The sequence below is a fragment of the Colletotrichum jinshuiense genome, chromosome 6 (genome assembly GCF_051148585.1).
Source record: "Colletotrichum jinshuiense chromosome 6, complete sequence".
In the NCBI taxonomy this organism is placed as follows: domain Eukaryota; kingdom Fungi; phylum Ascomycota; class Sordariomycetes; order Glomerellales; family Glomerellaceae; genus Colletotrichum; species Colletotrichum jinshuiense.
The window spans coordinates 897,989-918,763 of NC_139313.1; the positions used below are offsets into that span (position 1 = coordinate 897,989).

The 20,775-nt window shown below is 56.8% G+C and overlaps 5 protein-coding genes across 5 annotated transcripts; 2 read left to right on the forward strand and 3 right to left on the reverse strand.

Moving 5' to 3' along the window:
* Positions 1 to 1,071: 1,071 nt before the first annotated feature.
* Positions 1,072 to 5,100, forward strand: EsH8_VI_000219 (uncharacterized protein; the record flags this gene model as incomplete). Its single annotated transcript, XM_083271472.1, has 4 exons — positions 1,072 to 1,495; positions 1,638 to 2,892; positions 4,040 to 4,142; positions 4,621 to 5,100. The coding sequence occupies 4 exons, from the start codon at positions 1,072 to 1,074 to the stop codon at positions 5,098 to 5,100; spliced, it is 2,262 nt and encodes a 753-aa protein (XP_083126646.1).
* A 1,504-nt stretch (positions 5,101 to 6,604) lies between these two features.
* On the forward strand, positions 6,605 to 7,066 carry EsH8_VI_000220 (uncharacterized protein; the record flags this gene model as incomplete). Its single annotated transcript, XM_083271473.1, has 1 exon — positions 6,605 to 7,066. One exon carries the CDS (start codon positions 6,605 to 6,607, stop codon positions 7,064 to 7,066), a length of 462 nt encoding a protein of 153 aa, XP_083126647.1.
* A 660-nt stretch (positions 7,067 to 7,726) lies between these two features.
* On the reverse strand, positions 7,727 to 9,394 carry EsH8_VI_000221 (Zn(II)2Cys6 transcription factor domain-containing protein; the record flags this gene model as incomplete). Its single annotated transcript, XM_083271474.1, has 2 exons — positions 7,727 to 8,641; positions 8,696 to 9,394. The coding sequence occupies 2 exons, from the start codon at positions 9,392 to 9,394 to the stop codon at positions 7,727 to 7,729; spliced, it is 1,614 nt and encodes a 537-aa protein (XP_083126648.1).
* Positions 9,395 to 15,119: 5,725 nt separating this feature from the next.
* Positions 15,120 to 16,977, reverse strand: EsH8_VI_000222 (uncharacterized protein; the record flags this gene model as incomplete). Its single annotated transcript, XM_083271475.1, has 2 exons — positions 15,120 to 16,769; positions 16,906 to 16,977. 2 exons carry the CDS (start codon positions 16,975 to 16,977, stop codon positions 15,120 to 15,122), a joined length of 1,722 nt encoding a protein of 573 aa, XP_083126649.1.
* A 185-nt stretch (positions 16,978 to 17,162) lies between these two features.
* On the reverse strand, positions 17,163 to 17,878 carry EsH8_VI_000223 (uncharacterized protein; the record flags this gene model as incomplete). Its single annotated transcript, XM_083271476.1, has 2 exons — positions 17,163 to 17,458; positions 17,509 to 17,878. The coding sequence occupies 2 exons, from the start codon at positions 17,876 to 17,878 to the stop codon at positions 17,163 to 17,165; spliced, it is 666 nt and encodes a 221-aa protein (XP_083126650.1).
* Positions 17,879 to 20,775: the final 2,897 nt, after the last annotated feature.

Consider the following 20,775-nt stretch of genomic DNA (forward strand, 5'->3'; position numbering starts at 1 on the left):
TGCCAGTCCTACATTTCGGCTGCCGGGGTTCCGATATATTGCAAGGAGGGCATCCTCCGACTAGCGCACTGGACAATCTGCATTTATCAAGGCGAGCAGCCTCAAAAAGAAATTTCACCCCTACCGCTTCCAAACGGGACCGCCAATTTCCTCGCCGTTTCTCTGTGTCAACGATGGATACGCCAAACGAAACATTAGAACTCGAACGACCCCTGCGACCTGTCATCCGGTCCGCCTGGCCCGCCACCTTCGTATCCGCGAGGTGGTGCTCGCAGCTCTGCGTTGGAAACCCTTCCGTCATCAAACGATCGATATCTGTTGCCGAAATCCCCCCTTGCAACAATTCTTCGGCCCAGTCCTGCGTCAGGTTGGCCTTCATGCCCACGCACTGTTCTGAGCCTGGCAAATGCCCGAAGCCCAAGCTTGCGTCCGTCGGACTTGAACTGGTCCCCGATGTGCTCGGCATCTCTATTCGCACCCCGGCATCTTGAGAGAGAAATCCCATGTGCGTATGCGATCGCCGTCGTCTGCCCGCCACGCGCCCAGTCAGCCCTACTGACGTGTTCTTGCAGACGCTACGGGCCATTGTCTTAGACCTCCCAGCACGCCAGTGTCATAGTTTGCAGACAACTAGAACTAGGTTTGTGGGGTCGGTAGCGTACAGCCCAGCCGCCTGGCTGCATTGCCAACTCAGAGCTTCATCTCTTTGCCATTTTCCCATTCCAGCCCTCTTGTGAAGTTTTTTCGCGCCTCCTTAATAACACTTAATAATCTCACGGCGGCTTTTTTTTGCTCAATCTGTTCAATGCGAGCGGGACTGTAGTGCTCCCCGACTCCCCGCCCCGGAGCTGATAATCTGCAACGCATCAATCTGGCCTTGTTTTTCTGTGTCATAGTCGAGGTCTGAGCACATCCAGTACGAACGCCTCCGCTCTCCTCCCCCCCAACCACCGGCGTCACCGTCTTAAAAGAGCCTCGACGAACAAAACCGGCATTAAAAGATCGGGGGATAAGCCTGCCCGAGTTCCTGCAACGCTCATTTGGCTCGCCATCGAAATCGATTCCCTCATTATGAAGAGTCTCACAGGTCTGCTAACGGCGCTGCGGCTCGCGGAGTGGGCGGCCCCCGCCCGCGGCGCCGACGCGCCACTGCCGACGACAGCAAAGCCGTGCGCCCCAGGCACGTTCGAATTCCCCGCAGAGCTCGAGGGCGCGGCGCTCGTCGGCGTGGAGGCGGCCGAGGTCAGGGGCCTCGAGTTCGCGCCGCTGACGCCCGAGGGCCGCGCAGCCATCCCGGCGTCGGGCGGCGTCGGCTTCTGCAACGTCACCGTCAGCTACGCGCACGCGGGCTTCGACGACACGACGCGGGTGCAGGTGTGGCTGCCGGCGGCGGAGGCGTGGAACGAGCGGTTCGTGGGCGTTGGCGGAGGGGGGTACTCGGCCGGGCAGTTTGGGAGCGAAAAGGTGGTCGCGACGGTTGCGCAGGGGTATGCGGGTATGTTTCATCCTTTTCCTTTTCTTCGTGTTGCTTTCTTTTCCCGCCCTTTTCTTCCCCTCTCGTGGTCTCCCCAAGTCCCGACCAGATGGCGTGTTTTCCCTACCTAAACTTTTGTTCAGAGACTGACTGCGGCCGACAGCGAGCTCGACGGACGCCGGGCACGACCACCGGACGTGGGAGAGCGCGCCGTGGGCGCTCAACAGCGACGGCACCATCAACGAGCGGCTGCTCGTCAACTACGCCTACGTCTCGGTGCACGACATGACGGTCATCGCCAAGTCGGTGGTGGCGCAGTACTACGGCAGGGCGGCCCGGTACTCGTACTGGAACGGGTGCTCGACGGGGGGCCGGCAGGGCATCATCGAGGCGCAGCGGTACCCGGACGACTACGACGGGATCCTGTCGGGGGCGCCGGCGGTGAACCAGCCGAGCCTCATCATCAGCACGTACTGGCCGCAGTTCGTCATGAACCGGCGCGGGGCGTACCCGCACATCTGCGAGCTCATCTACATGACTAGCTTCGCGGTGGAGGCGTGCGACGGGCTGGACGGGGTCCGGGACCGCGTCATCGCGGACCCGGACCGGTGCGACTTCGACCCGGCGAGCGTGGTGGGCCGCGAGCTCGACTGCGGCGGCGGCACGACGATGGCGATGACGGCGGAGGCGGCCGAGGTGGCGCGGGAGATCTGGCGGGGCCCGCACGGGGCGGACGGCAGGCCGCTGTGGCTGGCCAAGGGGTACCCGGTCGGGGCGCCGTTCACGGGGCGGTTCGGGCTCGGCAACACCAACTGCAGCGCGGCCGGGGAGGGCTGCGTCGGGCAGCCGTTCCAGATGTCGGTGGAGTGGATCCGCAACCTCGTGCACAAGGACCCGGGCTACGACGTGGCGGGCATGGGGCTCGCGGACCTGGAGGCGGCGTTCGAGGCCAGCCGGAAAGAGTACGACGGCGTCATCGGGGCGAACGACCCGGACCTGTCCGGGCTCAAGCGGTCGGGGCACAAGATGATCAGCTGGCACGGGCTGGCCGACGAGTGCGTCACGATGCGGACGTCGCGGGACTACTACGACCGCGTGCTGGAGGCGGACGGCGGGGCGGCGGGCTACTACCGCCACTTCGAGGCGCCCGGGGTGTACCACTGCTACGGGATCAAGGGCACGTTCTACCCGCTCAAGGGCCTGGAGGCGCTGCAGGCGTGGGTCGAGGAGGGGACGGCGCCCGAGGTGCTGGACGGGTTCAAGCTGAGCGGGGGGAACGACAGCGAGGCGCCGACCCGGCCGCTCTGCGCCTACCCCGCGGCAGTGAAGTTCAACGGCGGCGACCCGGACAAGAGGGAGTCGTGGAGCTGCGAGACGAAGCAAGATAACAAGGTCAGAGACTGGGGCCGGGACGAGTTGTAAGTTAATATGGGCAGGGCTATGGGTAGGGCTATGGGCAGGGCCATGGACAGGGGGCAGTTGGAGGGTAATTGGTGGCGTGAAAATGGGTCACAGAGGCTAGGACACGCGGGTTAATGATTCCCCATCTAATTAGAAGGCGGCTCTGGGTTGTGTAAATAGGCAGGGCCATGTCACGGGAGTGTGACAATGGCCAGAACAAAGCTAGGAAATCCAGTTTATATTATGAGACGTGCGAGATGAACGAACCAACTTACATCATTCGCCGGAACGAGGACGTGGGGCCCTCCGGTGGTTCCCGTCGGAATTTGCTCCGCCCGCCAATGAACGGGCGGGGACGGCCCTATCTTATCGGGCCCCAGCTTATGTAAGACCCCTTCCTGGGCCAAGGAGGACCCTGCCAGCGTGTAGGGAAAGGCACAAGCTCATGTTCATGGCAATGACCTTTGGCTTCTGGACGCAGCGAAAGACTTTAAGGAGGAGGAGAAGGAGGAGGAGAGCGAAGTCGGAAATGCTGGTCTGGGCCGACATCTCCCATCCTCCCTTGGCTTGCTCGTCGCGCTCCGCACCCGCAGACAATCGGGCTTGTTCCCGTCCTGCGTCGCCACCACAGCCACCCGCCCACCGTCCTCTGCCCTCGCTCTCCCCGTGTGCTGCTCTGCGCTGCCGTGCATCCGCACAGAGCATGCCTGGCCTGGCCTGGTACCAACAGTTTGGCTGCTGCAGCACATAACCGAGTTTTTCAGGGTCCAGACCAGATCCAGACCACCCACCCCCCACTAACTCCCCCCGGCCCCCGCTTACTCCTTCGACCCCTTCGTCGGCCACCTGCGTAATTCCCACCCGACTTTCCCATGCCACCCGCCAAAAGCTGGTCAAACATTCGCCCCCCCCTTCTCTCCCACCCGCCCGTCAGCCAACGCCAGTTTTCCAGTTTTCCCGTTTTCCCGTTTAAAAACCCACACGCAAAACGACCATCTCGATCCCCCCCGATTCCTCGCTCCTCGTCCCAAGATCAAACACCAAGATCACCGATCCATCCATCAGCCCCTCCCCCCTTGGCGGCCATCGTCTACTCACCCCCAGCGTGTCTGCCCTCGTCCGGCATTGCGCTTGCAAACGCCGCCCATTCGTACCGCACCGTAGCGTAGCGCGACAATCGCTGCCGCAGTCGTCGCTGACGCTGAAGCTGCCGCCGCACCGCCGCAGGCAAACCTTCTCTTGCCACCCTTCCCGTTTGACGGCTGCGGTCTAGGCCGGCCCCCGATCGAACCTGATCCCGTCTCCGGACCGCTCCCTCCGACCCATTGCCGTGCATCTCCACGTGCCGACGTTGCGCCGTTTGGCCGGCCCTTGGGCCACCGGTTCGCTTGATGCCTTCCGGCCCCTCCAGCCCACGATCCTCTGCAAACCCGAGACCCGACTTGTTGCCCGATGCGAATAATGCGCTTGTTGCGACCATCCCGTCCGAATCTCGCGGCGGACGCTACGACAATGCACAACTCGACTCGAGGCTATCGTGGAATCATCTAAGGCAAGGCGAGAGCCATCAAAGGGTAACACACAGCCCATCTCACCTACCCACCACACACTCCCCTCTTATCTCTACCTTTACGTCCCTTGTCGACCCCGTCCGTCCCACTTCTTCCTTATCATCCTCCCTTGTACATATTGCACATCCGTCTTGACTCGAGCAACGCCAAACCCCCGTTTCTGACACAATGTAGATCCGCCATGGCGCAAAGCAGCTCCTCCGCCTCACCGAGAACTTCTCCGGCTACAACGGCCCCGGCCCTGGCGGCGGCTACGAGACCCCCAGCGACCGCGCCCTGCCCTCCGACAGCGACCTGCGCGCCATGGCCCGCCTCTCGCACGGCATCGTCCGCGACATCAACGAGATCGTCGCCCTCCGGAAGGAGGACCCGAACCCGCGCGGCCGGGGCGCGGCCGAGGGCAGCCAGCGCCAGGTGACCTTCAAGGTCGACCCGCAGGTCCACGCCGCCGCCGCCGCCACCGCCGGCCGCAGACCGCGCCGGTCCTCCGAGTTCTCGTGCCACAAGTGCCACCGGATCGACACCCCCGAATGGCGCCCCGGCCCCGACGGGCCCGGCACCCTGTGCAACGTGTGCGGGCTGATATACGCCAAGAGGGAGCGCAAGAAGGAGGAGTCGACGATGCCCACGCTGGGGTCGCCCAAACTCACATAAGCACCACTGTGTAAGGGGCACGCGTACGAAAGAAAGAAGGAACGAAAGGATCAAGGAAAGAAAGGGACGGCACAGTGTTTTGCTTCCGATACCAGGCCCGACGACGAAACTGTAGGAATGAACGGGTGTTGGATGTTGCTTCTAGGCATTGATACCCAGCGCACAAGGAGGTGGTGGTTGGTCCGGTTTGACACTACATGGGGGGAACTTTGTTGCTTGAGTAGGCGTTTGGCGCAATGGACACGAAGGATCATGAATATACCCGACGAGAATGTCAGTTTATCCCCTCCCAATCCTTTCTCTCTGTCTTCACACACATGCTCTCTCGCTTCTAGTGGCCGCAACGTTACGCCAGGTGACGGCCCGCTGCCAAGAGCTGGTATTTGCGCCAGCACCCCTCCCCCCCGCCCCCCGCTGGTCAGTGAAACTCATTGAGACGGGCCGAATATGGCTCAAGACATGATTTTATCACAACAGCCTGAACAGGACGGCTGGGCTGATTCGCGGGGCTGGCTGAATATCGTCCGGCCGTCGACGTCAAATGTCTGATTTGCCCTCCCGTTCGCGTCCAAACATGCCCTGATGCTATTTCCGACAACAAAGGGGAAATACCACATCCCGCCCGGTGCTAGCTCTCAGCTCCCCCTTGCCCTCGCCCTCGCATCCCCCCTCGCATCCTCTCAACTCGCACCGCTGCACACCCTCCTTCGCGCCCATGGGGAACGGGTAAGCACGCATGGAACTCTCCGAGAGAGCCGCGCCGAAGATGCGGGGGGGAGGGGAGAAAGCACGGCAGATCGTGGCCCCACCGCGTCAGCCGATCCCCCTCAGCTCCACCACTTCCCTCCCCCGCAGGACCCAGCCCCGATGCCCAAGTGGTCGAGCGGTTACGGTACCGTAGCCGATGTTGCATGCAGCCCTCCGCACCTCGTATTCCGCCAGTGTGTGCCTGAGACCCATGACCCCGTTCCCGCCCGCGAGCCGCCGCTCGAGTCTTTCCCGCACGCCCCCTCCCCAAGCTCGGCTGCCCAACGCGTTCGTGTTCGTCTCGCAGAGATCGTCTTGGGGATTCGAGGCCATTCCCAGGCTGATCTGCCGGGCGTGGACGATCCTGCCGGGGAGCGGAAGGGGATTCTACACGATCGGTGCCTGGCCCGTTTGGGAAATATCATGACAGTCCCCGGGATCGACGCTCGTATTTGGCATCTTAGTCTCGTACCGTCGCCCGGAGAGAGAGGGGGGGGGTTTTCTGGCCTACCGCGGAGGCCCTACGATGGCCTCAGGAGGATTCACACGAGAAAGCCCGGTTATGGGCTGAGTATATAAACCCGAGAGAGGGAGGTCTCATCCAGGCAGTGTTTGCAGGCATCGGCAGCAACACATCAGCAGCAACGCATCGGCAGCAACACTAGAAAGTAGGAAAGACCAATAACTTGCAAGATCAAAAGACATCCACCAAAAGGAACACAAAAGAGAAGAAGAAGAAGAAGAAGAAGAAAGAAAAATGCAGCTCAAGACCGTCCTCCCCGTCCTCGCCGCCGCAGCCCCCGCCGCCGCCGTCGGCAAGGCGACCGTCTACAACAACTGCGCGTTCGAGGTCTCGGTCTGGTCCGTCGGCGGCTCCGTCGTGCCCGTCGGCGCGCTGGGGCCCCGCGGCGGCACCTACAGCGAGACCTTCGTCCGGGACCCCGTGACGGGCGGCAAGGCGCTCAAGATCACGCGGCCGCGCGACGGCCTGTTCACGGGCGCGCCGCAGCTCATCTTCGCCTACAACCTCGACGGCGGCGGCGTGTGGTACGACCTCAGCACCGTCTTCGGCGCCGCCTTCCAGGGCTCCAAGGTCGTCGTCGCGAGCCAGGAGGCCACGTGCCCCGCCATCGTCTGGGATACGGGCGTCAGCCCCGGCGGCAGCCAGGTCAAGGTGTGCACGGCGGAGAAGGACGTCGTCTTGAGGCTTTGCGCTTGAGGCACGGACTATGTTTGGGGGGGGGAGTGAGGAGGACCACGAAAGTAATGAACTGGGGGGGGATAAGGAGGCATGATGAATGATAAATTGAACGACCAATAATGAGAAAGAGACAAGTTCTAAATTATCCTGGTTTCGCTCCACCCCGGTGACTTCATTCAGAAGCGCTTCTGGTATCCATCTCACCGCCGACTTACAAAAGGGGCATTTCGTTGCGGTTCCGAGCCGGAGTGGGTCCGGCGGACTAGTGACTCTCGAGGGCACTCGCACTCGCATTCGACTACTACCCAAATACAGCAAACTTTGCGTAAGGGATACTTAGGTTTAAGCTTCGACAGTTCTCGATGGCTTTCAGCAGTGGAGATACCATTTGACGCCGTGAGGGTGGCGGGCTCTTGTGATCGATCTACCACAGCGACAGTTTGCAGTTGGGTGACCGTAGCAATTATTCAAATTTTGTCTTTTTCATCATTCATTACTGCCACAAGTCTGAAAGCTGTAGCTATAACTTACCCCCCTGACCCGTAACACTGTGACCCCCCCTAGCGCCGAAACCCAAAGCTCATATTAGCGGGCAACCCATTGCCGGAGTTTTCGTCTCTTCTAGTATACATAAAAAGAATTACAATCGCTAGCCTTTCAAAACAATGTGATTATGTCTCACATCTCGTTGATGAAGAAGCGAGCCTGGCTGATGCCGGAAGCATCCGCGATATACCGGAGGCGACCCCTGAGATATCGCCTCTGCCGCGGCGTGGCGTAGTCGCTCCTCATGGCTGCGGCGAGCGGCCACATGACGATGAGCCCGGCCTCCCCTTTGAGCGGGTCGTCGGGCTTGGTCGAGCCGCAGGGGAACTGGGAGACGATGACGCCGTACCCGTTCCAGCTGCAAAAGTACGGGGCCGCCGACACGATGTCCTCGACGCAGGCCGTCGCGCAGCCGACCAGCTCCCCGTACTCGTCAAAGTCGTCCAGGCCCTCCCTGCCGGCCGCCGCGAGCCACGAGCTGCTCCGCATCATCGTCGTGATGATGTTCAGGTGCGACGACCACGTCACGAGGTGCAGGACGGCCAGCGGGAGGTTGAAGAACTTGTAGACCTTGCCTTCAAAGGTGGGCTCCGTGTCAAGCTCCTCGTCGGTGCGGTCAAAGACCCACTCCCCGACCTGGACCTTCCATTGCGGGTTCGGGTTCTCCCTGTGCTTGCGCAGCTCGCGCTCGATGTGCCGGCACTTGTCCAGGAGCTCGACCATCTTGTCGATCGACTCGGCGCTGGGCTCGCCGGGTTTGCTGATGATGCTGTCCACGTCCTGCTGGAGGTGGCTGCAGATGAGGTTGGTGTCGACGGTGGCGCGGTTCGACCGCTGGACCGCTTCGTTGTACAGCAGCCAGGAGTAGCCCGACATTTGCGATTCCTTGAACAGGTTCTGGACGGAGATGCACTGGTTGCGGGTCATGGCGAACATCTCCTTGCCCTCGTCCGTCTCGAGGCACTGCTGGCCGCGCATCTGGACGATCTTGGCGGCGCCCTTGAGATGGCTGACGTACTCCTTGATGGAATCCTTGGACATCAGTGTCTGCTTGGCTGTTAGAATCTAATCTGCAGCCGCGGTAGACTGTTTGATAATTACCTCGTAAAAGGCAAGCATGAGCACTGCCCCGAGCGTCTGGTCACTGTTGATCTCTTCGGGATCCGCAATAGCTTGCCCGACGGCTCTCAAGGCGCTGATGTGATGCTCCTGGGCCCTTAATAAAGCCGGCCCTCTTGAGCCTTTTGACTGCCGCATCGCTAACGCGGCCATGGACGCTGCCTTGTACGAGTGCGAGAAGCACTTTGAGATGTCTTCACGGCCGAGGAAACGGGGCAGGAAGGCGTAGTAGCCGCGGGCGGTCGGCGTCAGGGGCACGTTGACGAACTCGGACAAGAAGAAGCACGAGGCCTGCTCGTCCAGCGGGTTCCGGAGTCCGACGTGTACGTGCCTGAAGCACAGGCGGAGGTCGCCCTTCTGGTCGCCGAGCGTGAACGTGGTCGAGTGTCGCCTCGGGGGGCCCAGGGATGCCGTGCTCTCGTAGCAGTCCCCGGCGGACTTTGCCCTCGCCACGAACGGTATGGACGAGTCCACGGAGGTGGTGCTGTCTGTGCTGCTAGCCCTCAGCTTCTTGAGCTTCTCGGCCGACGTCCTTGTTTGGTCGCGGACGACGGGCCCGTAGCCCGGGCAGTGTCTCTTCGATTTGGCGCATCGCATGCAAAACGGCTTCGCCTCGTCACACTTGACCTTTCTTATCCTGCAGAGCTTGCACCCGCCCGAAGGCTTCCCCGTGTAGACCATTGTTGTGAGGTGTCGTGATGCCGGTGCGGGGTACGAGAAAGTAACAGGAACAAGCGGAGAGTGAGTGATAGAAGATGGAATCGGAATTGGGGAATGGGCTGAAGATAGTAAAGAAGATTGAAGGGCATACCCTGTCACTGACTCGAGCAAGCTTTCGAGCTTGTTGCCCCCATGGTTTTAAGGGAGATGGCCACACAGCTCGGCATGCTCCCACACGGACCAAGACGAGCAAAGAGTGTTTCCAAGTCATGTGACGAGAAGCGATGTTATTTACTATGTAAACCATCAGTAAGCATTGCTGCCGCCGGTCTTTGCTGTCGCAGAACGCTCCTCCTATGTGACGGGAACGACGGTTCCCGTCCGCTCGAGCACAAATGTCCGAGTGCGGCACACATGTGCATGACGTGACGCCGGTGCGCTCGGTTCGACCATACATGTAAAGACCATAGACTGCCTTTTCTCTCCTTTTATTGGCCCGCGGAGAGATTAGATGGAATCGAAACGTTAACATGGACACAAAGTATGGTTCGCACGCAGCCAAGCTGTCAGTTGGCTGCGCCTTCAGACTTGGATGCACCCAAGGCGCAGGGGACCGAGATGGGCTGGCGCTTCTTCCTTCCGATCGTCGCTTTCGAGACATGTCGAGATGGGCCTGTGCGCGCTGTCATTGTGTGACAGGAACCAAACGGGTCCTGGAACATACGCGCATTTGCTCGGCTTCGTTCGGACTCGGACGGGAGAACGTTTCAGGGTTTCTGATGCGATAACATCTCTCGCCCTTCAGTGGCCTTTTGTCGGCCGAGCGTCTTGGGGTTGTTTCGTTTCGCCGGAAACCTCACGAGTCCGACGATCCCCATGCTCCAAAGGAGCCGAGGTCTTGTCAGAGGTGACTCAATTCGTTTCCAAACGCTGCTTCTTGCAGAAGGGACGAACGTTTTGTGTTATGGAGCATCTGGGGAAAACACCCGAGGCTCAGAGATGATGACTGATGTCGACGCACCTTGCAGTTGGCAATATGAGCAGTCCATTTCAAGGTGTCGCTAGACGAAAGTAGTATTACTCCTCTCCCGCCTTTTCCTTTTCCATTTCCTTTTCGGGCGATCCGTTTATTTGGGCTAAGCTATTCATACATTGTCGATTAACAGACAGGTAAGTAAGGTAAAGGCTCATTTCAAGATATGAGTTGCACTTTACCAACGACGGGCATGGAGATGGTGATTCAATCGGATTGCGGCTGTGGAAGGGGCCATGGCAATGCTCCTAACGTCAATGAGGCTTGGCACAAGAACCTGGGGATGCCGCTATATTCCGGATCATCAACAGCCGAATCCCATGCACAGATACATTATGATGGGGCCGCGCGCCAACACTATGTTCATCCTGGGTCTAACATGATTTGGCACGTTTTTCGGCTACCGATGAGTGGCGTATTAGTGATTCTCCCCCAGAATATGTATTCCAGGTTAAAAGATGCGGCGAACGCTACCTGCCTTCCCAGACAAAAAATAGATCTGCCGGTTGTAGGCAGAGGATGCAACTCCAAGAGCTTGGAGATGTTATCAGACACGCAAGCATGCCATTGGCTTGTTTCTCTAACTAACGCCATAGCTATTGTGAGTACACATCTCATTCGCAACCGCGGCGAATGGAATAGACGGTTTGACTTTGCTCCGTATGCTTATACTCCCTTTGCTTACTCTTAGACCTTATCTCATTTTGTTTCATTTTGTTTAGTCTTTGATGTGCTTAATATGCAGATTTCAACGTTTCGCAACTTAATAAAGGAGCCTACCCCACAGTCAAATAAACGTTCCCTCTAATCTTCAGATAATCATTAGACGTGATTGTCGAATTATGTTGCTGGGCTTCAGACGCTTAAGGTTTCGAATCACATTAAATCTTTACCAGAATTCCCCTTCTCCAAGGGACCGAGCGGGTAGAAGTTCTTCTGTTCAGCCGTGTAGCACACTCGGGTATTTTCCGTCATCCGAGCAAACGACTATGTGAAGGATAGCTACACTTGTTTACCACGGCCCCCGAAATTTCTGAGAACATATCGAGTAGCATCAAAAGGAGCCAGGTATCAAGCTCTGTGAAGGGAAAATCTTTCCACCGTACAGTTTCTTGCAGTGGACAAATCGAATGAAAAAAAGTTTGATGTAGTCGCTCAATCAGCGTCAAAGACTCGGACTGCGCGATTGGGGGATGGCGAGCTACCTTGAGCTCAACTATTCAACATCCCGAAAATTGGGCAAACATGGGATGAGGCAATTGCAGATTGAACCACCAAAGAGTAAGTTCTGGCTCCGGGTGCACGGCACGAAGCTTTGCCTACCCGCAAGTGAAACATCTGGCCATACGTTGTGTTGGTAGGCCACAGTTCTGCAGCAATGACTGTCAGAGGGAAGAGTTTGGATCTGTCGTTTATCTGAAATGGGAAACCGACTTTTAAAAATGGGATTTCACATGCCCGACACATAGCTTCAAGCAAAAAGTGATCCGTGGATTGCCACCTAGAGGATGGACATGGCCTACCAACCAACCTATGTATGCAATCCTTGAATCCTCACCATCATATTCTAGGCATTCCAAATTTGGGCCAGAGGCGGGATTTGAATTGTGAGTTGTGCTTCGGAGGCCCTTGAAATCATGTGGCTTACATGCGGGGGTTACCTAGAGAACGGGAAAGTGACATCAGCATATGCCCACCATGGCTTCCATTTTGGAACGGAGTGAATAGACAATTCGTTTCGAGTCCATGCGCAGTAATAACTTCGACATAATTGGTTTATTCTGCCAAACCTATCGGGCCTTTCTCCGTGTCCGTATATCGCCCGTGATTGGCAAAGCTCACGGGCGAATTTTCAGCGGCTTCTACTCTACGCCGGACCTGGCTATGGCCTCCTCAGATGCTGTGTATCTTGTGGTCCGAGCTCCACTTTAACTTTCAACTCTGAGTGTCTGTCTCTCACGGACGCTGCCGTGCCTCTACCCGGGTAGATTGAGTTCCCAGAGGCGATGTAGCAGAATTTCAGGACCAGTGGCCTGGAATAGAACACGCAATGCTATTTCGGATAAAGTTTTGTGTCATTATCTTTATTGTGTGTCACTAGGAAATTTTCTTACCCCACATGCCAGTCAGCGCTGGGTGAAGGCATCCTGTGATATGATAGAAGGGACCGGAGCCAAACAATTGCGCCTAAAACGAAGTTCAACATATAGTATGATACTTGAAGTAGAGGAGAGGCAGCGATAGATCCGCCCGACCTGTTCTGTGCCAGCCACCTAGTGAATACCACGCTCCTTCTGGTTATAACACGGATGATCGTGCAGCTTGACATCTTCAACACAATGTGCATCGTCTCAATACGCCCGGAAGTCTGTGGGGTTGAGATATGACAAGGTTGACGGGGCCATTGTGATTAGTGTTGAATCCACCGAGAGATGTTACGTTACCTTTGTAGCCCGAGAGCCAGGCCAAAATAGAAAGGGAATACAGAAACACAGGCATTGCACCGGCGTATGTGTACAGTGCCCACCAGAAAGTTTGAAAACATCGCCTGAGTCACGCGGCAATTGTGTGGTGTTTCTAGACTTTCCGGTGGTCACCGTATCACCAAGACCAACCGTACAATCTTAAAATGGTATCTATAAGCGATCTAACACCAGTTAAAAACATGACTCGCTTGCTTTCGAGGATGTACAGGGGAACGGGTTGCTCCGTGAGAGGTGAAGTTAACTTTTGAAGATTTAGTCTCAGAACGCTATACGCCGGGTCTCCCAATGAGCAGTGTCAACTGAACAGCTCCTAAAGGTTACGCGCTATATTCACCACATGTCCCGTGCATGTGGACCTTAACACCAAGTCACCCCCATGGAGAGCATGCTAGTGGTAAAATGGCAACCTCTCGCTAATAGCATAAGCGGAGGATTGCCGTTAACAATGGCTTAAAGACATGGTTCCAGTGCTGCTATGCGAGGCGTTGGGTATATCTGTGAAATCGGCACGTCTGCCCGGACACGATATTGCATGGCTATCTCATTGATATGGAACTTGTTCGACAACGACAGAGAGAGTCTGGATCTCGTAGATTATGTCATTTAGCATAGAATCTAGGGGCCTGAGACTTTTTGGAATAACATAAACGCTAAATCACCGTTCTACAAGTCTCAAAGATAACGTGTAAGCACCACGCCTGCCTATTGTTAGTGACATGGAACAGGATGGCGTGACAAGGGATAATACCTCTGAATATCGAAAGTGGGCATGTAATTTTGAACAACTCAAGAAAAGGTTGATATGTTATCATGAATGTATGTGGTATACTAGCACCCAGCCTTATGTATAGTCCTAATGAATTTCGTTTGTGGTCCTTGTAGTTCTCTTTCCGTTCCCCTCCCCTTATCTCCCTCCTTTCAAATGCTTTATTCCGTCGCCTACTGACCTTGCCTCTCCTCGCTCCCACAGATCCAGATCCAGCAGCAGGAAGCCACCAGCCCCCCTCGTTCAAACCAATTCCCAATCAACGCTCCGCCACCCTCTAATTTCCCACAAACAAACGCTTTGCGCAAGAACCGCCGCAAACATGTGCCACGACGACGTCCCCTTCAACGTGGGCTAGCTGTGCGAGATGGTCGAATCCTTCGAGAGAATGAACAATATCGCCTCCCTGTACAGCCTTCTCCATCACGTACAGACCGGTCAAGGTAAGGGGCCGATTTAGATTTTTCACCTTCTTTTATTTCGGATTCCCCTCCTTTTTCTTCCTGGCTTGCTTCCATCAGTCCATTTACCATACTCTGGGGAGAAATCTCGCTGACGTGAATGCAACGATAGCCGTCATGATCCCGCGGGAGGTCGTCGGCGACGCCTGGACCGAATACGTGATCCGTAAATCCTTCCATCTCCTACCAAGCTCACTCTATCGCGCCCTACCCTTCTCCTCCTGCCCAAGGGGGAAACAAGAAGGGAACCATGATGATAAAACACAACGGACTTCATTACGAGGAGCGCCCGTGAATCACTCCAAATGAGTTCAAACCATTTGTCTGACCACCTCCCCTTCATCTGCCTTCTTCCAATGCGTCATGTAGTGATGGACGATGCTAATCAGACAACATCAAATGGGCACAGGCTACTACGATTGCATGGTGGCCATGGTCACCTTCCCCCAGGACTGGGCGCCGCCGGCCAACGGCAACATCTGACAACTGAGCGGGTACGGTTTGGGTACAAGCTGAGAGGCGGGAGGATTTTGAGGATTCGCGTCGTCGAATTAGCATTGGGATGCCGTGTAACCGGGGGGAGATGTTGTCATGCTGTGGCTGGCTTGGCACCCATCGGTTCCAATCGATTGGATCCTACACCTGCACATGCATGAGGTACTTTTTCTCCTCACCACAACAAAACCTGCGTCCATATCTCCCGGCCTCGGCCTCAGGGGCTTGGTAAGCAACTGTGTTAATTGGCATTCCATTCACGCTTATCCCGGAACGCATTTTGGGGTATTTGTGACAGTAAAGGTAGAAATGTCGGCCGTATGTGACAGCCATGTTCAATTTTGTATGGTTCGACTCTTGCGTGAACGGGCTATTCTATTCCCGTATTCACGTCTCGTCATCTGGAAATTGTTTACGCCAATTATACATTAGGAAAAAGTTTTGACAGTCCATCGCAATGGACTTGATCTGGTCCGAAAATCACATCTGACCGTCAACGTAAAATTTAAAGAAAGGCAGCAACCACGACACCAGCGGCAGCAGCAAAGATGCCGGAGCTGAGGCGGCCAGCGGCACCCGGAACAACGACAGCCACCGTTGACTTGGTGGGGACGGGAACGTGGGTAGTGCCGGCGGGAGTGGTGCCATTGGAGGGAATACCCACGGGGTGAGTGACAGCAGGGGGTGCGATAGGTGTTCCGACAGGGGGAGTAACAACAGGGTGAGTGACGGCAGGCGGCGCAGGGGGCTTGCTGCTGCTGACGACGGGGTGAACGGTGCTCAAAGTGTGATGAGGCACGCTCTCAGTAACGGGGCGGATGGTGGTCGAAACGGGAATCCTCTGAGTGGTGATGTGGGAAGTAGCGACGCAGTCGGGACCGCTACCGCCACGGCAAGCGGTGACGGTGTGAACCTTTGTAGTGTAGATTGTCGAGATGGTCCAGGACTCCGGCTTAGTGACGGGGTGGGTGGGTTCTGTAACGGGCTTGGTAACAGGCTTTGTGGGCTCCTTCTCAGTGACGGGGCAGACAGTGGTAGAGATGGCGATTGTCCTGGTAGTGACGTGGGGTCTGTCGGGGCAGTCTGTCACGTAGGCGGGGCACCTCGTCACGGTTTCAACACGGGTGGTGTAGATGGTGGAGGTGGTCAACTTTGTCGTTGGGATCGTGGTGACGGGCGTCTCTTCAGTCACAGGGCAGACAGTGGTAGAGACGGCGATTGTCTTGGTGGTGACATGGGGCCTATCGGGGCAGTCGGTCACATAGGCGGGGCACTTCGTCACGGTTTCAACACGGGTGGTGTAGATTGTGGAGGTGGTCAGCTTGGTGGTGCTGGTCTCTGTGTGGTGAGGAGGCTTCTCTGTGTGGTGAGGAGGCTTCTCTGTGTGGTGGGGAGGCTTCTCGCTCGTAGTGTTGGCGTAGGGGGTAGTGGTAGGGGGCACGTAAGTGGAGGTCTCGACGGAGTAGGTATTGTGGCCCTTGGTCGTGAGGATTGCCTTGGTGCTGCTCTCTGTGTGGTGAGGAGGCTTCTCGCTCGTAGTGTTGGCGTAGGGGGTAGTGGTAGGGGGCACGTAGGTGGAGGTCTCGACGGAGTAGGTATTGTGGCCCTTGGTCGTGAGGATTGCCTCGGTGCTGCTCACGGCAGTCGAGGTGGTGATGTCCTTTGTGCTGCTGACGGCGGTAGAAGATGTTGTGCAGTCCTCAGTCGACGTAGAGGTGGTGACATCCTTGGTGCTGCTGACAACAGTGGAAGACGTGGTGCAGTCTTCGGTTGAAGTAGTAGTGCTGTGGGCTTCGGTGCTGCTGACGGCAGTCGAGGTGGTGCTCTCCTCAGATGTGACGGGAGTGCTGGTGGGGACAACCTCGGTGGTGGTGGTGGTCGAGATAGCCTCGGTGGTGACCTCGGTCGTGCTGACGGTGGTGCTGGTAGTGACGGGAACAGCGGTGCTCGTGGTGACGGGGACGGTGACGCTCAAGCTGTAGGTGATGCAAGAGCAGGCAGAGGAGATGGCCTTGATGTCACCGTCGCAGTTGTTGAAGTTGGTGGGGATGGCAGCGGCAGCGGTGGTGGTGCCGTGCAGGTATTCGACGCAAAATGTCTTGGCCTCCTCCTGGAAACGGTCGTCGACGAGGTTGCGGTAGCATCCATCTTGCTCCTAGGATATGTTAGTTGGACGGTCCTTGATTTGCGCAGGAGAGCACACGACCCATGCAGTTCATCCCATGTAAGAACGAGCATGAGACGAACGGATGGGGACAGAGCTGAGAGCAAAGACGGAAAAGAAGACGTACGCAGAAGGGATACTCCCAGGCGTTCACGGACGCCAGGGCAATGGCGCCCAGTCCCATGTAGAGGCCGCGCATCTTGAATGTTGTTGTTGTTGAAAGCGAATGACAGTGACTATGAAAGTCAACAGGTTGATAAAGGCGTGAGGGGGTGTTTGCTCGTAGCGACCGTGGGTGAAGAGGGAAAAGGGACACGATCACAAGTCTCGGCACAGCGAAGCAGTCTTTATTAGAATACGATTAAGCGTGGGAGACGACCGGTTCTATCGGGGCACGGCGGGAGTGATGCGTCCAGCACCATCATCATCCCAGCTGGGCGGGCTAGGAGAATACGAGCTGGAGCGGGAGCCGCAGCGGCGCTCGTGGTTGATCTCTGGTTGCCCACGTTCCCGCCCGGCCATGCACCAGACCAGGCACCATGTCCATATGCAGGCAAGGTCGAGGTTGGCGGGCTGCATCATGTCACTGGTGGTCATTGGAAATCTGCAGTGGTGGCCTAACGAGCCAGGGACCACCCACACCACACAGACACCTTGGCCAGTCACCAGCGAACCGTCGGCTGTTAGGGCACATTAGATGTAGGCGGTGGCGTCCTCCCTCAGTTTGTACCGGCCCCTGGCGTGGTGAGCTGATATGGTCCCGTGGAAACGGCAACGAGGGGGGCCGACGGTGTGTTGCCATTGACCTGGAAGAGGGCCACATGGAGAGCTGGCGGAGAGGAGCGGGTGCATCGTGGCGGCGTGGCTCTCGCCGGGGATCTCACGTGTGGAGCCTCGGAAATACCCATGTACCTCAGGGCAAGGTTAGACGCCATGGACGATGAGTGGTCAGAAGGAAAACCTGGAGGATCTTCGATGAGGAGGGAGGAGGAGAAGCGGACCCGGCAGCCCTCTATTTTGTGGTGTTGTGTTGTGTCTCTTTGTCTGCCTGCAATGCCCAGCACGTTTCTGCTTCTTGCGGGTCGTTTGCCGCCCGCCATTGGGCTGTTGTTTCGGTGTTTCTCGACGGCAGACCCACCCGGGCGGGTCGAGGTTCTTTCCAATAAGGAAGTTTCTTCTTTTCCCCCCTTCCCTGCCCCTTCCTCTCCTTCTCCCCGCGCGAGTTGGGTCGGTTCGGAGACTTGCACGTTGGAAAATTCAAAAGGGCCCCTTTCCCCCTGTTTAGCGGCGCTTCTTAGCTTCCTCTAGCCAGGGGCTGCCCAGCCGGTCAAACGACCGAGGTGACGGATCAACGCCAATGAGCACTTGCCTTGGCCCGGTTGGGACGGGAAAAGTGGGTCTATACAGCTCTATCAAGTGGGCAGCCAGGCAGTTGCTGCCTCGCTGGGCAACTGCACGTCGAGGTGCAGATGCAGGTGCATGAAGTGTACAGTACAGGTAAGGAACATTCGGCAAAGGCGGAAGGACGGGGTGACGGCGACAAGGAAGGAAAGAAGCAAGCAAGACACGAGAAAGAGGAGGGCAACCAGCAACACGTGAGCAGGCTTCACTCTCTGCCGCTGCACTTGCTTGCACCTGCCTAGGTACCTTACTTGCCAGCACTCGCCAGCGCCTACCAGTTAGTGCCATGCCATACTGTGTCATGTGTAGTTGTTCTTCCTTCCTTCCCTCCTTCCCGTATATTCCACTTCGTTCAATGACATTTGCTACCTCAGCAGATTGCAGTACGTACCTCTAATATCAAACCTCCTCCAATTGGAAGCATTGGAATTGCCGCCAACAGCCCGAATTCGTTGATCTTGATCTCTGCCCAGCCGCTTCTTCACTTCGCTTCGCTTCCCCGCGACGACTTCAATTCTGTCTGTCTGGCTTCCATTTACATCCTCTCTCCTCTCCGCCTGGCTCTGCCCGCCACAACCCGAGCTCAACCTGATACTGTAATTACACAACGACCGTGTTTCCTAGCGCCCCCTTGGCCCCTTTTGGCATCAGGTACAGAAATAACCCCAAATTAAACGACGCATTGTTGCCGGCAAAATCTCGTCGCGATTTCAATCGCCCTAACCCGTCAGGTGGCATCCGCCCATCCAATCTGCCGCTAACCTCAATCTGGACACGACAAAGACGCTCGCTTCAACGCTTGCTTGTGCTAAGAAAAGAATCCAAGCTTGAGGCTTTTTGGGACCCCTGTCGCACAATTCTACACCCGCCTTTTTCCCTCCTCTCTTGCTTGCAGCAACTAGCTCGTCTTTCCCCTCACGCCGCATCGTGCATCGTGCGTCGTACTGCTGCTTGTTGCTGCTGCTCCTTGCTTCATTTCTCACGGAATTATCCCCCGCAGTATGGAGCCCAGTGAAATGGCATTGCGCGCCAGGTGAAGAGATTCACTGGCGGATTTCCGCTACTACCACCATCCTGATCGTCCTCCTACTGTCTCTCTCAACCGCCAACACCAGAACTAATTCACATCCAATCTACAATCAGGTTGGTTGCCTGTTGCTTCCTGCCGGTCCGCCCATCTCGTGGCTGACTCACCACTCTACGGCATAGCACCGTCACATCGTCTCTTGGCCTAAAATCTTATAATGGACACGAACATTATTTTGCTACAGCGTAGGGATCGCAAGAGTTCCCGCTTAACCGCGACCAAGGCACCTACTGGGGACCAAATCAAGCTTTTGGCTCTCAGACATATAGTTCCTCGCATTGCATGGCATGGCGGCCCAAGGCAAGACAGACAAACACTAACACCCTTCAACGTGATAATTGACACCTTGGCTGATGCTTGGCCAACCCACACACCATGAGCCCGTCTCATTCCGTCGTTGTCACCGAGCGACTCACGTCTCGTTTTCTAGTCATAGCTCAACTGCACTGATTTGAGCGTGACTGTCATGCTTTGGAGGCAGCCGGAGGCAATACTGCCACAGTCTCTACGAAGGTGTCCAGAATCCCCATCGCAAGCCTTGCCTCGCACATGCATGCGTCTGCACAGCCTGGCCATGGTCTAATCGGCTGCGGCCTCAATAAAGTCTTGGCGATCGACCATGTTCGGCTGGCAGCTGGGCAATCGTGCCACTACCATGTACCCACCCCAGGGCGCAACGTTGCTCGCGGTCGACCGCCGACATGGAACGGGCTCGCCCCAGCCTCATCATCACCTCGTAGTTAAGGAAGCTCCGGGAAGCGGTGCCGTCTATATGCTATTTCCTTCTCATCAAGCGCAAGATCAAATCCGTCTTGTCCTAGGAGATGCCCTGCAACACTCTTGGCCTCTGTCTTGGAAAATCGACAAATTCGGACCCGTCAGTAAATACGAGGCACAGCCAGGTAGCGCTTCCTTCGCAGCCACTCGTCATCGGGCAGCCGGAAACCACGGCTTCTAGTTGTCAGGGATTCCCCGCACACAAGTGTTCAGGAAGTTTATTGTTGTCAAGATGACGCTGGCCAAATCAGATCATGAAGTTCGGCATGGCTCGTGACGTCAAGTCACTCCAGCTCCTGTGGTCTACCCACTTTCCCTCATCGGCTCGAGTCCGGGAGACCGACGACCATGTCGGGTGGGTGATGCCAAGTGGGCCAAGGGTGGCGCCGAACTCTTTTTTTACCTGGCCAAGGTCCGATTGTTCAATACGGGAAAATACACAAAGCAGGTGGATTTCGAAATGTCCCGGCTGCTCGGGTCCACTCCATTAGTTACCTGGTAACGGGCCTTTGTTCCGTCATCGTTGGCCGTTGTTCCGCCCACCGGCGTCCCTTAGTGCCGTTGTTTTTCATGGCGGCTCTCGTCCTGGTTTCACTAGGGTCAAAGGTCTCTCTGGGGCGACAAAAGATGACTACATTAGTCATGACTTTCTTCTCTCCTCTGACTACCATGGCAGCAGGGTAGGCATGGTGATCGCCTCGAAATCTATGCTCCCTGGCGGCGACTGGTGGG